At 41.8% G+C, this 17623-nt stretch overlaps 1 protein-coding gene across 1 annotated transcript in view; it reads right to left on the bottom strand.

The window, feature by feature from the left end:
- Positions 1–17623, bottom strand: part of SGK2 (serum/glucocorticoid regulated kinase 2) — a 45707-nt gene that overhangs the window by 13907 nt on the left and 14177 nt on the right. Inside the window, exons 5-9 of the mRNA XM_036752439.1 lie at positions 11640–11723; positions 11028–11159; positions 9902–10014; positions 2270–2306; positions 546–632 (exon numbers count right to left, since the gene is read on the bottom strand). Of these exons, the coding sequence (XP_036608334.1) occupies positions 546–632; positions 2270–2306; positions 9902–10014; positions 11028–11159; positions 11640–11723 (453 nt within the window). The remainder of the gene's footprint in view (positions 1–545; positions 633–2269; positions 2307–9901; positions 10015–11027; positions 11160–11639; positions 11724–17623) is intronic.

Here is a 17623-nt window from a genome sequence, read left to right as displayed (position 1 = left end):
GATGACAAAATAAGGGAAATCACTTGGAGTTCTATGGTAAGTCCATCTTTCCTGTTGCCCTCCAACAATTTCATTGGGAGAAGATTCCCTGACCACCAGATAGAAGAGGGCCACCGTGACTATAATGCTGTATATACACATGATAGCCAAAGTCCAGCTCCTAATGTCAACAAGGGTCAGATAATCTTATTTTATAGAAACATCCAGTTATTGTGAGACCTTGAAAGAACAGACAGAAGTTTACAACATTACTAATGGTAAATGAGTACCACTCAAAACTGGCAATTATTAACATTTAAAGTCTTAGGGAGAAACCATTCTAAACCCAGTTATAGAGAAAATCCTCTCCTGTTTAATGTTCACAAATTGATTCAGCATGAGCCAGATCTTTCTGGTTAATGTCAGTTTTTATCCAGTTAATGTTGACAGTTTGAAGCTGAACTTTAATTATTCACACATGCAAGTGATCAACTCCTGTTCCATTGACTTTCGGGTCTGCGCCCTTGCAGATGGCTCAGGAGACACAACAGCTACACATTTGATACCTCAGGGGTGCCACAGAAAGTGGATGTGGTTTCTTCTGGCTTCATTCCTTCTTTACAAAGCCCAAAATCAGTCAACACAACATGGCCCTAAAGAGAAACAGACAAGAACAAACTGGAAAGTTCCACTCTAAATGGATGAATTGTCCTTTGCGGTCAATTATCCTAATCCCACTTCTCAACCTTTTCATACCTTCCTAGACTATTTTTGAGTTGTTATGGTCCTCTCCTCCTCCCCTGCCACCCCCACCCCCAAGTGTTATGCCCGGATGACCAATCCTCCAGTGATGAGCCTATCTAAATTTAGCTCATCTAGTCCACAGATGATAATCACCGGGCCCATACTCAAAGCCTTTCAGTCCTAGGATCATAATTCTAGAACTGGAAGAAACTTCAGAGGTCATCGAATCCAACCCTCTCATGAGGAAGTTGAGGCCCAGAGAGGTTAAGTAACTCGCCAAAGGTCATACAGGTAGTTAGTAGGGGAGCCAAGATTCAGCCGCAGGCTTTCTGACTTTAAAGCCTGTGCTTTCCACCACCCTACGTTGCCTCCAGGACTTCCTCCACGTTCTTGCATTGGTGAGGTCCCCATATCTGGAATGCACTCCCCTCCCTCTCTCTGCCTTAGGAAATCCCTAGCTTTCTGCAAAGCACAGCCCAAGAATCGCAGCCTCCTCAACAAGGCCTTTTCTGATTCCTACCTCCAGCTGTTAGTGTCCTCTTGCTCTTGAAACTGCTTTATAGCTGCTTTGTGTCTGTCTAGTTGCCTCTGTAGGGAGTTACATCGCCCCATAGAATGAACATACCTTAAGGTATCAGAGGGTAGGGGCTGTTTTGTTTTTGTCCTGGTATTCCAAATGCCTGGCACTGGTGCCTTGAACAAAGCAGGCACTTTAATAAATGTTTATTGACTTGAATGGCATTGCCAAGGCTTGTGTATCACTGGCATCATCATCATCATAGCTAATATTTGCATAGTGCTTACTATGTGATGAGTGCTTGACAATTTTTATCTCACTTGATCCTCCAACAACCCTGGAAAGTAGGTATTATTAAAATTACAGATGAGGAAACTGAGGTCACACAGCTAGGAAGTATCTGAGGTCAGATTTAAACTCAGGTCTTCCTAACTCCAAGCCCAGCTCTCTAACCACTGAACCACCTAGCTGACTCCTAGACTATGTCTGGCAGTCTTTGAGAAACCATGTCACCTCTGTGCTACAAGGAGTCATCAGAGGAAGGCTTTAGTCTTAATATTAATGGGTACTTAATAAAATTTTTAAAAGAATTTAAGAAAAGTATCCCCAAGATGACAGGGGTGGGGATAGGGGGAGCTAGGTAAGGTAGTATGAGTTCTGACTCTGCCCCCTCTTTGACCCCATGTTAGCACTGGGAGTCTGTCCCCCTTGGAAGTGACAAGTATTAATATTTGTATGAGTTTCCAGCTAGCAAGTCATTCTTCTATCCTAACCCCCACCCTCATCTCACATCAGCCTCACCTCCACCCAAACACACACACACACTCACACACACACACACACATTCCCTCTCTCTCTCCCTCTCTCTCTCTCTCTCTCTCTCTCTCTCTCTCTCTCTCTCTCTCTCTCTCTCTCTCTCTCTTATCCTCAGGGGCCTTACTATCTTAATTGTTCCTATTTAATTTGTCCCTTTTTATGAGAGGTCTTCACTCATTCCACACACATATATACACACATACATGTACGGACCTGGTAATCCAAGAGAATGTTCTCGGGTTTCAAGTCCCTGTGGAAGATGAGAAAGGAGAATTTTATTGTTTGGCTACTCATTAAGGCCACCTAAATTCCTCTGTAAACTGTGTCTTCCTTGAGAGCAGGGACTGCATCATTTGCTCTCTTTGTATCTCCAGTGTCTTTAGGATAATTGTTATATAATAAATGCTTTTTAAAAATGCATTTAAGAAAAGCACAGGCAGCATAATGGGGGAAAAGGCGCGTAGGGCGAATCATGACTCCACCACTCTGGGGACCTTTGGCAAATCACTTAGCCTCTGAGTTCAAGTTTCCTCACTGGGAAAATAATACTTCATAACTACCTCCCTCATGGCAGGGCGGGGATTGGGGGGGTTGGGGTGGGGGATTCAAGGATGCATTTTGAAGACCATAAGGGGCTATATATAAAAACGTGATGAATAAAAGAAAAGAACAAAGCAAAGCACATTGTCAGTGATCTCCGGCACCAAGCTGTGAGTGCCTCCTTCTCAGCCCAGGCCTGAATTACAGAAGGATGGACAGTGAGGCAGAATGCGGAAGGGAATCAGGGTACCAGTGGAAGGAGCCCTGGACTCAGAACCATGTGACCCAGGTTTGAATGCTAGCTCTGCTACTGTGTGATTTCATGCGAGTCACTTCACCTCTGGCCTCAGTTTCCTTGTCTGTAAAATGGAGAAAAGAGCTAGATGATTATCAAGGTCCCTTCCAATTTTCAATCCATGCTCCTGTACTGGCCTAATGCTATACATGCATGCCAGGCTAATTATTTCTATTTTAATCATGTGGAGAAATCATGACATTAATGAAAAATATCAGAAAACCCCCTAAATTCCTTCCCAATTTGCATCTATGACCTCAGACATTCATATAAATATTAACATTTGCGACTAAGCCACATTCAAGGACAGAAAAATAAGGGATAATTCATAGATGAGAACGGTAGCACCAGAACAATACAGAAGCACTGGGACCAGGACAGCCCAGGCCTAAGGGCTCCCAGATCCCTAGCACTGTGTCCCAATATGCAGCAGAGGACCCCAAAGTTTAATACTCTGAGCTTCAGTGGATAGTGCTGGGCCTGGAGGCAGGAAGACCTGAATTCAAATCCAGCCTCAGATACCTACGAGTTGGGTGACCCTGAGCAAGTCTCTCAACTTCTGCCTGCCTCAATTTTCTCATCTGTAAAATGGGGATACCAACAGCAGCTACCTCCCATAGGTGTGGTGAGAATCAAATGAGGCGCTATCGGTGAAATGCTTCACAAACCTTAACATGTTCTATAAATAAATGCTAGTTATTATTACTGTTGTTGCTGTTACTTTTATCACTATGAGTTGGGGGTGGTGGTTGTTCAGTTGTGTCGGACTCTTCATGACTCCGTGGCCCAAACTGCCCATAGGGTTTTCTTGGAAAAGACGTTGGAGTGGTTTGCCATTTCCTTCTCCAGGGGATTAAGGAAAACAGAGGTTCAGTGACTTGCCCAAGGTCACACAGCTAGTGTCAAGTGTCTGAGACTAGATTTAAACTCAGGTCCTCTTGACTCCAGGGCTGGTGCTCTATGCACTGGGCCACCTAGCTGCCTGTAGCTTCCTTCAATATAAGGAACCTACAACAAGAGAAAGCACTGTAACACCAGGAGTTGTGAGTTACTCTTGTCACAGATGCATCCTGCTCATGGGACTCATTTCCATCATACTTTTCAAGTTTACCCCCACCATCCCTATGGATATAATATCTATTTGTAGAAGTGTGTGCCCCAGTTTTACAAGGGAAGGGTTGAGGGTTCTTCCTATATCATTTGACTATATGGCTTTACAAGAGCCAATTTTGTACACTGGCCAATTGTTAATGGAAGATCAAGAGCTATATATAGTGTTAGGTGTAGAGACCATCCAGTGTTACCCCTAGAACAGTAGGAAACAACTGCTCTCTGGGGACTGAACTTGAAGGACAAATAGGGAAAGTAGAAAAGAGAAGGTGCTACATATCAAAAACCTAGCTTTAAAGTTGGCACGTGGAACAGTTTTATGTGAAGTTAGGGGTTAGTGACGAAAATGGAAGGCAGCTCAATCCCATAAAATTGGCTCCAGGAGGAGAGGTGATTTTGACTGGACAAAGGCTTTTTGAATTCAGGCTGGCACTAAATAGGGCTTTGGGCCTCTCACTACGTTGTCATTTTCTTAGCATCAGTGGAGCTCCCAAATCAAGTTTGTGCCTGGTCATGCTTGGTCATCCTAAGAATGCAGTCTCCAGCCCAAGCTGGTGAAGAGATAGCTGGTTTAACAAACTGGGGGTGTGGAGGGGAGGGAAGGCAGCTGATAAGTAGAATTCTTGTAAATCGCTCCCAGCTCCACCCACTCTAAACCTGGTCTCAGCCCCAGCCATAATCCCAACCCTACTCTCTTTTTTAGTTCCCAAAGAGACTCTCAAGGCCAGACCTGACCAACTTCCCCCTCAGGTAGGAGTATCCCTGTCCTCCCTGGAGGACATATACATCTTCCTTGCCACTTGCATGAAAGCCTTTTATATGGACAGAGAAAACATGCCTCCATGACTATTTTTTAAATCTCTAGATATCACCCTTTAGAATAGTGGAAGGAATGTTTGCTTTGCATCCAGGGGACTTGGACTTTAGTGATGGCTCCATCATAAACTAGCCTTGTAATCCAGGGTAAGTCACTTGAGTCTCTGAGCCTCATTTTCTTGTTCTGGAAAATGGGGAAAGCATCTGGTCTGCCTAATTTACAAGGTGATTATAAGGATTAAATAAGATGACAATATGAAAGCAATTTTAAAGCTGTATAAAACACTGTACACAAAATGAACTGTTATCAACTCAATCCAATAAACTTTTATTAAACACCAACTATGTACAAAGTGATGAACATAAGACACAAGTGCTGCTAGTACCAAGAGCTAGCAATCTAATTACTATCCTACAGACCCTTATCACCATTACCACCAATTATCATAATAGCTTTCAGGGGATAAGGATCAGCAAATACTGTTGTCTTTGTTTTCCTGATGGAAATCAGTGCAAGGAGACCTTAAAGAATGTCATGAACTCTACAGAGGATCAGAGCCCAGAAACAAAAAACAAACTATGCTCCCAGTTGGGTTCAGTTTAATTCAATTCAGCAAACATTTCTTAAACAGCCATTATATGGAGAGCACTGGGGTTTCAAAGCTGAAACCCTAACAGCCCTTGCCTTCCAGGGCCTTCATTCTTTTGGGGGGTAAAACATGTATACTGATAAGTAAATATAGAGGAATTTGAGGGAGAGAGCATAAATTGAGGCTTCACAGAGAAAGTAGCCCCCAAGTAGAGGCTTGGAAAAAAGATCAGGATTCTAAGAGGAAGACTTGAAGAGTGAATGAGTGCCTGATCATGGGGAGACAGGAGTTAAAGAAGCAATGTTGAGCTTAGAAATAGCTAGTAGGCCATTTGGGCTTGAGAATAGAGTACTTGAAGAGTCAGTAGAACACCTCTTCTTCATTCTGACAACAATGGGTGAGTGTCCCCAAAACTCACAGAATTTACTAAAACAGGGTGCTATAAGTACCAACCTCACCGTATGAGAATAGAAGGACTGCCTTAGGGCTAAAAAGAGGCCATGACAGGAAGCAGAGTGGCCGTAGGGGTCAGACAAAGCCAGTTTTTCGTGAAAAGACCAAGAATCACAAAGACCGTACTGAGGTCACCTTCTGACATTGATTGTACTGAGGTCACATTCAGAATGTGTTGGGCCCAACTACTGACCATTTAGATATAAACATTCTCAACTACGAGGAAATGAGATTGCAAATGGCCAAGTAAACCATTGCTAAACTTCATCTCTTTTTTTGTTTTCATAATAAAAACAATGAAATTGTTGACACAATGATATTTACATTCCTTGGTCCCACATTTACTGTTTGGGAAGGGGAAAGTCTTGAGTAAACCAAACCATAGGGTATGAAGCTTTTCCTGTGTAGGAAAGGCTAACTGATGTTTGAAGATGTGGCTAAGCATGGAATTTTGATCAGATACAGAATCAGATCTAAATACACAATTCACACAGATGTGTTAATCTTAACTCAATGTTTTTGGCCATGCAGAATGTCCAGTTGAAAATAGGCTAACTGGGAGGGGGGAAAAGGGATACCAAGTAATCAAAATAGGAACATCATATAGAGTAGCCCTAAAGTAGCTTCCAGAACCTCTTCCAGACTCTTCAGGGCTAGTCCCATTTGGGGACTCATTAAGCTTCAAATCTTCTTTCAGAATTGAATCACTCCAGGTGCTTCTGACTTCTGGCTTCCAGCTTTTAGAGGAAAGATGGTAGAGGCCAACCCTACTTTAGGTTGCTGAAGGAAAAGACTCTTGAAAGACATTGGAGGAATGGATGAACAATCACCATCATGCCCCCTTCCCCAGCTTGCTAAACTAGAGGCTTGGAGGAGTTTCCCCTTGGGTGAGATGTAGGACACTCTCTCTTGGCTGAACTGAACTATCTTGCTCCCGATGGAAGGGCTCCTTCACTCTGTATTGTCTGGTTTATATTCTCCTATGTATACCTTCTCTGATTTCTGTTTTGCTATGATTTGGATAAATGCATTTCTGTGCTATTTGCTATGTGTGTTCATTGTGGAACTGGTACTTGGTGGGGGTTTAGTCATATTGGCATTCAGCAAATCTGTAGTGAATTCATTACCTTGAAGAGGTGCCCTTCTTCAAAGTAAGAGAGAGTACAGGGGAAAGAGCAATGGACATGGAGCCAGGAAGACCTGAGTTCAAATCCAGACTCAGACACTACTAGCTGCGTGACTCCTGAGAAAATCACTTAACCTCTGTCTGCCTAAGTTTCCTCATTTGTAAAACAGGGGTATAGCGAGGATAAAATGAGATATTTATAAAGCACTTTGAAAACCTTAATGCACTATATAAGTGCAGGTTATTATTAATATTCCCATAGGTACTTGGATGGAGTAAATCTCTATGACAGCTAGGTGACACAGTGGACAGAGTGTTGGGCCTGGAGTAGGCAAGACTAATCTTCTTGAGTCCAGATCTGGCCTCACTTACTAGCTGTGTGACCCTGCGCAAGTCACATCACTCTATTTGCCTCAGTTTCCTCATCTGTAAAATGAGCTGGAGAAGGAAATGGCAAACCACTCCAGTATCTTTGCCAAGAAAATCCTGTAGAGTTATAAAGAATCCAACGTGATTGGATAATAAACCTCTGTGGAGAACTACTCAATAGTAAGTGAAATGCTTAGTGATTAAAGGGAGGGCCTTTTAATTAGGAGAACTGCAGATGTTGTTAATTATGTGATAAGGGATGGTGGCAATGGCCGCTGTTAAAGAAAAGATACCTTATAATAAATAAAACTTATATGGAGGTCACTGACGCTACCATAGTTCTATATTTTACATAGTAGTTTTTGATGTGCTCATGCCTGTATTATTTTGTAAGTTCCCTAAGGGCAGGATAATATCTGTCTTAAATTTTGTGTCTTTCTTCAGGGCCTAGCACAGCATTGTTCAAACAGGAGCTGCTTAATAAATGTTTGAATTGAACTCTTTTTAAAAAAGAGAAGCAATCCAAAAAAAAGGCTGGAAAGGTAGATTGAAACCAAATTCTGAAGGGTCTTAAATGGCAGGCTGAGAAGTTAATATTTTGTCATTGAGGAGTAACTAAAGGTTTTTGACTTTGGGAGGAGTGATATGATCAGACCTGAGCCTTGGAAAGATTATTTTGACAGCTGTGCGGAAGATGGGCTGAAGAAAGGAGAAACTGGTGGCAGGGAGGCCGACTGGGAGGCTATTTAGAGCTGGTGGTGAGAGGGGATGTGGGCCTGAATAGTCAATCAGTCGGTAAGCATTTATTAAGTCTCTGCCAAGTGCCAGACACTGTGTTAAGTGCTGAGAGCTCACAAAGAGGCAAAAGACAGAGCCTTCTCTCCAAGAGCTCACCTTCTTATGGGGAAGACAATAAGCAAACATATGTACATAATTAAACTATACACAGGATGAATAGGAAATAATTAACAGAGAGAAGGCCCTAGAGTTAAGAAAGATTAGAGAGTCTTCCACTAGAAAAGGTATATTAGTTGGGACTTGAAGGAAGCCAGGGAAGCTAGGAGGCAGAGATGAGGAGGGAAGAGCATTCCAGGAATGGAGTACGGCCAGAGAACATGCCCAGAGCTGGGGCAGCTAGGTGGCCCAGTGCATAGAGCACCAGCCCTGGAGTCAAGAGGACCTGAGTTTAAATCTAGTCTCAGACACTTGACACTAGCTGTGTGACCTTGGGCAAGTCACTTAATCCCAGTTGCCTTGCCCCACTCCTCCAAAAAAAAAAAAAAGAAAATGCCCAGAGCTGAAAGATAGGGTGTCCTGTTCAGGGACCAGCCAGGAGGTCAGTGTCACTGGACTGAAGAGGATGTGGAGGGATGGAAGGTGTAAGAAGATTGGAAAGGTGTAAGAGGCAGGAGGGCATTTAGGTTATGAAGAGCTTTGAATGTCAAACAGAAGATTTTACATTTCATCCTGGATGTGACAGGGAGCCCCTGGAGCTTATAGAGTATGGATGTGACATGTTTGGACTGTCACTTTAGGAAAATCGCTTTAGTTGAATAGAGGAGGAACTTGAGTGGCAGGCAGACCCACCGGCCAGCTATTGCAACAGCCCAAAGGCCAGGGGATGAGGGCCTGCACCAGAGTGGTTGAATTATTAGAGGAAAGAAGGGGGCATATATGGGAGATGTTGTAAAGGTGAAATCGATAGGCCTTGGCAACAGATTGGAAATGGGGGAGGGGGAGGGAGTTAGAGATAGTGAGAAGTTAAGGATGACACCCAAGAGCCTTGGGGTCTAGGAGGAAGATGATACCCTCAACGGTAACATGAAAATTTGGAGGATTTAGGGGGAAAGATAATGAAGTCACAGACAACACACAAAGGCCAGCGAATGACACAGAAAAAGTATTTTTACTTAATGTTGACCTACATAGAACCTATGACCAAATACTTAACCCAAATTTTATAATAAGGTACTGTAAATACCCTATAAAAGAAAAAGAAAAAATTCCGACTTCTCTTCTGGTACAGAGAGAGGGCTAAAGAAATTTTACATGGATTTTCCAGATCATGGGGATGCTGTGCCCCTAACCCCTCAAGATGTGGAAGGGAATAGCTGTAAACAGCTAGAATGTATTATTAAAAAGGATAGTTAGCAAACATCTAGACAAGCATTTCTCAAAACCCCTTTAAACTCTTAAAAATTACTAAGGACCTCTTAAAAGGCTTTTGTTTCTATGGGTTATATCTACTGATATTTAAATTTCAGAAATCAAAACAGCTTCATATTATAACAACAGTTTTGACATCACACACCCTCTGAGCTCCCAAGGGCTCCCAGAGCATACTTTGAGAACTGCTGATCTAGACAAAGAAGAAATTTAGAATGGGAAGAAAAAAATAGGGCCTTTTGGTTAATTATATTGTTAAATTTAACACCCATATAAAATAAACCGTACATAAGATTTTTAAGAGCACAATTCTAGCTGAGCCTATAAGAAATTCGAAGTCCCGTATAGTGTTTATTCTCATGTGCTTAGAGAAAGCCTACCTGTAAATGATGTTGAGAGAATGCAGGTAGCCAATAGCACTGGCCACCTCGGCAGCATAGAATCGAGCTCGAGGTTCTAGGAAACAGTGCTCCCGCTGCAAATGGAAGAAGAGCTGGAGAAAAGAACAGCCTGTAAGCAAGCGTCTCTTTGCATGAAGTAGGAACCACTTCCACCAGTCATCTTCAGTTCTCACAGACCAACAGTAATCACATTCTGCATAATAGGAAGCGTATGAGAGGCTATGGATGGTTAGGTAGTTCGTTAAGCTTAAGGAGCCAATGAGACCAAGCTTATGTGGGCGGCTTTGCTTTGGCCTTTTCTATAATAATGGAGAACTTCCTCCTCACCCTACCCACCTCTCAAGGTTATGAAAGGGTTCTTGGTTGTTGTTGTTCAGTCATTTTCAGTCACATCAGACTCTGCATGACCTCATTTGGGGTTTTCTTGGCAAAGATACAGGAGTGGTTTGCTGTTTCCTTTTCCGGCTCATTTTACAGATGAAGAAACTGAGGCAAACAGGGTTAAGTGACTTGCCCAGGGTCACACACAAGTAATAAGTGTCTGAGGATGGATTTGAACTCATGTCTTCCTGACTCCAGGCACTATATCTAGCACTCTATCCACTTTACCACCCAGCTGGTAGGGTTCGTGGACCTACCCAAAATTGCCTCCACTATAATCATTCCTTCAAATAAATGACACAATTCAAAGTTACATGTGTCTGACTCTTCATGACCTCATTTGAGATTTGCTTAGCAGAGATACTGAACTGCCTTTTCATTCTCCAGCTCATTTTACAGATGGGGAAACCAAGGCAAACAGGGTTAAGTGACTTGCCCAGGATCACACCGCTAGTGAGTATCTGAGGCCAGATTTGAACTCAGGAAAATGAATCTTACTGACTCCATGTCCTACACTGTATCCACTGTGCCACCTAGCTGCCCACTATTTGTGTGACATTGGGCAAATTCCTTTAACTTCACCTTTTCCTTTACCTCATTCTCCTCATCTGTAATGAGGGGACTTAAGCTAGGTAATCTCTAAAATCCCTTCCAGCCCAAGGCCTATGAGCCTATGGTATTAAATATGCCTGATGTGGCCTGCCGAATAGTGCTAATGACCCACCTCTCCTCCATTGACGTAGTCTAGGACAAAATAGAGCTTCTCTGAAGTCTGAAAGGAGTAGTGGAGGCCCACCAGGAAAGGATGTGTCACATTCTTTAGGAGCACGTTGCGCTCTGCCATGATGTGATTTTGCTGCCAGGATTCAGACCCAAAAGGGAAAAAAAAAATCCATATTACACTGCTTCCTGCCCCAACACACAGACCACGGGAACACATGTGCATCCCCATCTCCATTCATAAGCAGCTGCTTCCAGCCTGCCCTAAATAGTGGTGTCTACCCAGGGGAAGCAAAGAGAAATAACAGGATATGTCTACATTCTTCAGTTGCCTGGTGCCGGGCTTTTGTGGATGGACAATAAGTATCTGTCCCAATCAGGTATAGCCCAACCTAGGAGAAGTCTAAGCCAGAGCTAGTTAAACACAAACATTCACCCATGCAATTCCAAACCCCAGGAGGCTGGTTCTGGACTGTTATGCCCAAAGCACAAAAAAGTATATTAACAGCTTTCTAAGGACTTCGTGGAGTTTGAAGGGATGGCGGGGCAGATGGAGGGGGCAAAGGAAAAGGGAGAAGTGAAATTTCCCCAGTTCTCACCGCTCAAGCTCTGTTACCTCTTTCTTTTTCAAGATGGATTTCTTCTGTAAGACTTTTACAGCGTAAAATTTCCCATCACACTTGCGTTTGGCCAAGAGAACCTGCACCAGAAATACAAAAGGGTTAGCAGTAAGAGATGGCCACTTAGTCTCCAAGTAACTAAAAGCTGCTATATGGAAAAGAGATTAGAGTTGCTCCATTTGGATCACAAGGTAGAACTTGGAGAAATGAGCAGAAGTTACAAAGAGGCAAATTTAGGTGAATTAAAGCTATCCAAAAATGAAATGGTCTCCCTCCAGAGGTGGTGTGGATCCCCTCCAAAAATGTCACATTCCCCCTCACTGGAGGCCTTCAAGCTGAGGCTGGATGACCACTTGTAGAGGATGTGGAACTAGGGATTCTTTTTAGGTATAGTTTAGATCAGATCAGGGGTTCCCAACTTGGGTTATCCATATCCTCAGTGGGTATAAGAAACTCATCAAAGTAGTATGGGGAATACTTTAATTTGACTTTTCTGAATTGATTTCTAATCAATAAAGTTACATTTTCAGTGTGCTCTTGGAAAAACATATCTCATTCCTACTAAATGTGCACACAAGATTTAAATTTAGTAATTTTATTTTGCGTGTTCATAAGCATGACAGCTCCTAGACTTTATTTCCTTTCTTATTGAATAGGGGATTTGATAAGATTTGCTGAAGACCAAGAGATAGGGGGACCAAAAAAAGGCTTGGGAATCCCTGGACTAGCTAGATTGCAAGGGGCCTTCCTCCCACCACTCAAATTCTGCGACTTTATGATGCCATTAGTTCAATGTAGTGGGAACGGCTCAGCCCTTAGAGACCTTAGAGCTACGTGACCCAGCTCAAGTCATTTAGCCTGGCCAAGCCTGAATTTCCTCAGCTGTCAGTCAGGATAATAATATTTGTACTATCCTTCTCAAAGGATTGTGGTAAGAAAAGGGTTTTATAAACCTTAAAGCACTAGAGAAATCTAAGTTATTGTTGTTAGTATATTCCAGCTCGATAAACCCAGAGGAGAAAGGACCACTGAGTAGGATGCTTGATTTCACATTTCATGCTTTTTACATCTATGTCTATATCTATAAATGTGTGTACACACATGCGTATTATATGTGTATTATGTATATACATATATACATATGTGTACATATGTGCATGCATGCTATCTTTTTAAATTTTGAAATTAACAAACACCAAATAAAACGAGCATTTCTGTATACAAAGAACAGAAAAAGAGGCTTACCTAGGCGGTACCATGTACTAGCTTGCTTACTTCCCTATTCAAACTCATATAAATCAAATATGTTATTTACAAGGCTCTCCTACTTGTGTGTTTCCTTTCGTTCTCTCCTGTGTATTTTTGAAAATGCTTCAGGAACCCTCTTTTCTTACGTTTATTCTTTTTTAAAAAAATATTTCAGTAAATCTATTACTAGCCTGCTGCGCTTTCTGCTGAAAAATGCTTTGAAGGAACAAAATCTCCCCTGGAAGCCTTGACCATTCAGGACTAGTGATGAGTATTGTTCCCCTAGAAAGGTAAGACCACTTTGGGTTTGGCCTTGGGAAAAGTAAGGTCTCTGTCATCAAGGGTGAAAAAGTCATTTTAGGAAGGATGATCTAAAAAAGAGAGAGAGAGAGAGATGGGGTGTAGCTTTCTGGAGTTAAACTAGCAAAGTTGTGGGTCCTTTAAGACAGTGGAGCTACATGTCAACATCAATGCCAAAAGGAGGCTAAACACCTCTGAAACACTAGACAAATCCTTTTGGCAGTGATCTGGGCTGGAAATTCCCATTGAGCTCCACAATAATACTGACTGAGGCAACCTATGGCACCTGGTTTCCCTTTTGTTTGCAATACTTATTATAGTATCAACCTGAACTTTGGTAATTTCAACCTCAGTTTCCCCTGTCTCACATGCATTTAGCCAAGGTGATGGTCATAGGACCATAGGATTCATTTCTGGCAGGTACATTAGAAATTATCTAGTCTAATGCCCTCATTTCACAGATAAGGGAAACTGAGGCCCAGAAGAGGGAAGTAATTTACCAAAGATGCACAGCTAATAAACAGCAGAACTCATTTTTTTCCCTGTGAGAAGACAAAAGGAATTGATTAGAAATGAATAAGAATTTCTTAATTACAAAAGTCTATTTTCTCTTCTTCCCGCATCTATTCCCCATGGTGGGGGAAAGAAAGAAAACCAAATCCCTCGTAGCAAATGATAGAATAGAGCAAAACAAATTTCTGTATTGGCTGTGTCCCAAAATAAAGGTCTCATTCTGTATCCTGAGTCTGTCACTTCTGTCAGGAGGTGAGCAGCCATGTTTCCCCGTCAGTTCTCCAGAATTGTGGTTGGCCATTTTATTGATGAAGGTTCTCAAGTCTATCAAAGCTGTTTGTCTTTACAGTGTTGCTGTTATCTAAATTGTTCTCCTGGCTCTGCTCACTTCACTCTTCATTGGCTCATACAAGCCTTCCATGGTTTCACTGAAACTATCCCTTTCATCATTTCTTATGGCAAAATAGCATTCCATTCCATTTCTATACCATTATTTGTTCAGCCATTTCCCAACTGATAGGTTACCCATTTAGTCTCCAGTTTTTTGACATCACAAAAAGTGCTAGTAGAAATGTTTTTGTATATATGAGTCTTTATCCTCTTTCTTTGATCTTTTTGGACCTAATAGTTGTATTACTGGGTCAAAGGGTATGCACATTTAGTGACTTTCAGGGCACAGTTAAAATTGCTTTCTGGAATGACTGGATCAATTCACAGCTCCATCAATAATGTATTAGTGTTTTCCGTTTTCCTGCAGTCCTTCCAATAGTTGTCATTTTCCTTTCTTGTCAGTTTTGCCAATCTGATGGATGTAAGGTGAAACCTCAGAGTTGCTTCAATTTGCAAAATTATTACTGATCTGGAACATTGTTTCAAATGGCTATGGATAGCTTGGACTTCTTTGAAAACTGCCTTTTCATATGAACTGATGCAGGGTGAGATAAACAGAACCAGGAGAACAATTTATACATTATAGAAATATTATAAATATAATCAACTATGAAAGACTTGGTAACTCTGATCATCACAATGACCCACCACATTTACAAAAGATCCATGATGAAGAATGCTATCCACTTCCAGAGAGAGAAATGATAGACTCAGTAAAGGACTGAAACAAGTTTTTTCCTTCTTTTCCTATTTTTCCCCCAGAACATACCTAATACGGAAATTTTTTTGGCTGGACTTTATATTTGTAATGCATTTTGTACTTCTTGCCTTCTTAATAGGTGGGGAAGGAGTTGGAAGAGGGAGAGAATCTGAAACTGAACACTTTTAAAAACTAAATTACATCGTATTAAAAATTTTTTAAAGTAAAAAAAAAAAACCTCCCTGTCCATATCCTTTTATCATTGACCTGTTGGGGAATGAGAGACTGGGATTTGAACAAGGGACCTCTAACTCCAATACAATGCTCTCCTTGAAGAATTGAAACTAGGAAATTGTGGTGGCCAAAGCAAACTGCACTAAATACACCAGAAGCAAGTCGCTCCAAATGTCCTTCAGGAGAGTAGAACAGATCATGTCTCCTCTCTAAATCTGCAATTCAAGATGGAGAAGGGGAGAGAAGAAGCATTTATTAAGTGCCCACTATGTGCTAAGCACTTTGTAAATATTATCTCATTTGGTGTTCACAATGGTCCTGAGAGGTAGGTGCCATTATTATCTCCACTTTACAATTAGGGAAACTGAGGCAGACAGCAGTTAAGTGACTTTCCCAGTGTCTCAGAACTAACTAGGGAGTATCAGAGGTCAGATCTGAGCTTAGATCTTCCTAACTTCAGGTCTAGCACTCTATGCACTCACCCACCTAGTTGCCTATTATGTGAAAATAATTCAAAAAGAGCATGATGATTTCAGAGAAGTCTGAGAAAACTTGTATAAAATTATGCAGAATGGAGTGAACAGAACCAGGAAAACAATCTACACAATAACTGTAAACGGAAATGATGAGAAAACAAAACTGAATGCTAAGTAATGACAATGACCAAAGTTGGTCCTGGAAAAGAGCTTCTTGTCTCTGCTGAGGCAGGAGCTAGAGGGACACAATATTACATATATTGTCAGATACGGCTGATGTGTTATTCCTTTTTTTCATACATTGCTGCAATTAGGGTTTACTGGTGAAAACTGAGAAAATCAAATTGATTTTATTCTGTAATTTATTTCATTTTGTATCACTACTGACTAAAGTCATTCCAGTCACATCTGACTCTTGATGACCCCATTTTGGGGCTTTTCTTGTCAAGGATACTGAAGTGGTTTGCCATTTCCTTCTCCAGCTCATTTGACATATGAGGAAACTGAGGCAAACAGGGTTAAGTGACTTACCCAGGGTCACACAGCTAATAAGTGTCTGAGGCTGGATTTGAACTCAAGAAGATGAGTTTCCTGATTCCAAACCCAGTGCTCTATCCACTGTACCACCTAGCTGCTCCTAAACAACAAAACAACAACTTAAGTTATGTTTCATTTGTCTCTGAGTTAAATCTGGAAGTTCGGCTTTCCTGTAAATCACTCATTATCTTTGTGTTAAGTTTAGAAGTTCAGTTTTCCTGCTCATCACTGTTCTATTCTTGTGTCAAAGAAATCTGTTACCCTCGAAGGATGCAGGTGGCTGTCAGGAGTCTGGTCTGTTGTCTCTGTAACACTGGCTGTGCTTTAAAGAAAGTCTGGTCTGTTATTACAGCGACACTAACTAGCCATGCAGGTGGACACCACCAATGAGTTTTCCATGGTGACAAGATGGAAGAAGGGGTCATTGCTAGCCCTGCATTCCAGACTTCCATGCAAAAGTATTATTCCTATGCCTGTGAGCTTCAAGATTTGTAAACAATCATATTGCTTTCCCTATCTATGACTTCTTCAAGTTTCTGGATGTTCCTCCTTTTGTCTGTAAAAATGATCTATCTGCCCTCTTTCAAGGTCTTTTAGCTTGTTGAGGGGATGAGAGACCCCTTTTATTGTTAACTGCTAGCCTTACCGATAAATTGATCATGCTCAGAGATTTGTGCCTCCATTTACCTTGATTTCAATCACAACATTGGGTAGGGGAGCAAGGAAATGTAAAAAGAAAAGATCCCAAAATAAATTTGAAAATAGAAAATAGCATTAAGAAATCACTCAGACATGTTGAGTTGAAGGGGGAATTGGCTACTATAGTGGTTTCTATCATGCTAAAGGATTGTATTTGTTAAATTTTTGTGTCTTCCGTTTCACTGCCCTGGGAGCAAAGACCTTGATGGTCTTCCCTAGTTATAGCTTTGTATGCCCCCCCCCAAAAAAAACCGAACAAACAACCAAACCTGGGCAGACAGTGTATGTTAGCTAATATGAGGAGGTAGGTGGCACAGTGATAGAGCACCAGGCCTGGAGTCAGGAAGACCAGAGTATAAATCTGGCCTCAGACATTTATTGGCTGTGTGACCCTGGACAAGTCATTTAACCTCTGTCTGCCTTAGTTTCCTCATCTATAAAACAGAAACAAAAATGACACCTACCTCCTAGGTTGGCCATCAGGATCAAAGGAGATAATATTTGTAAAGCACTTTGCAAACCTTAAAGCACCATGCAAATGCCAGCTATAATCATCATTGTCATCGTCATCATCATCATCGTCGTCATCATCATTAGCAGTAGTAGTGCTGGCTCCCCCACAGGTTTGACACTACCCCATGTTTCTCAATACCCTACATTAGGACTCTGACGCTTACAGCCAAAGACGGAAAGATAAGGTCTGTGGAAATCTCCCAGGGAGGTGAAACACCAAGCTAGAGCTTAATGCCAGTACGGTTTTTTAATGGGAGTTTGTAACTGAGCCACTCCTAGGATACTCCCAGGCTTGAGGATGGAGCCAACACATCTTAGGTCATTTCTTGGCATTGGATACTATCAGGTATCCCGGAGAAGGAGATAGCAA

The sequence above is a fragment of the Trichosurus vulpecula genome, chromosome 3 (genome assembly GCF_011100635.1).
Source record: "Trichosurus vulpecula isolate mTriVul1 chromosome 3, mTriVul1.pri, whole genome shotgun sequence".
Classification (NCBI taxonomy): domain Eukaryota; kingdom Metazoa; phylum Chordata; class Mammalia; order Diprotodontia; family Phalangeridae; genus Trichosurus; species Trichosurus vulpecula.
The sequence above is the reverse complement of the archived record's forward strand: the minus strand, read 5'-3'. Positions and strand labels throughout refer to the sequence as shown.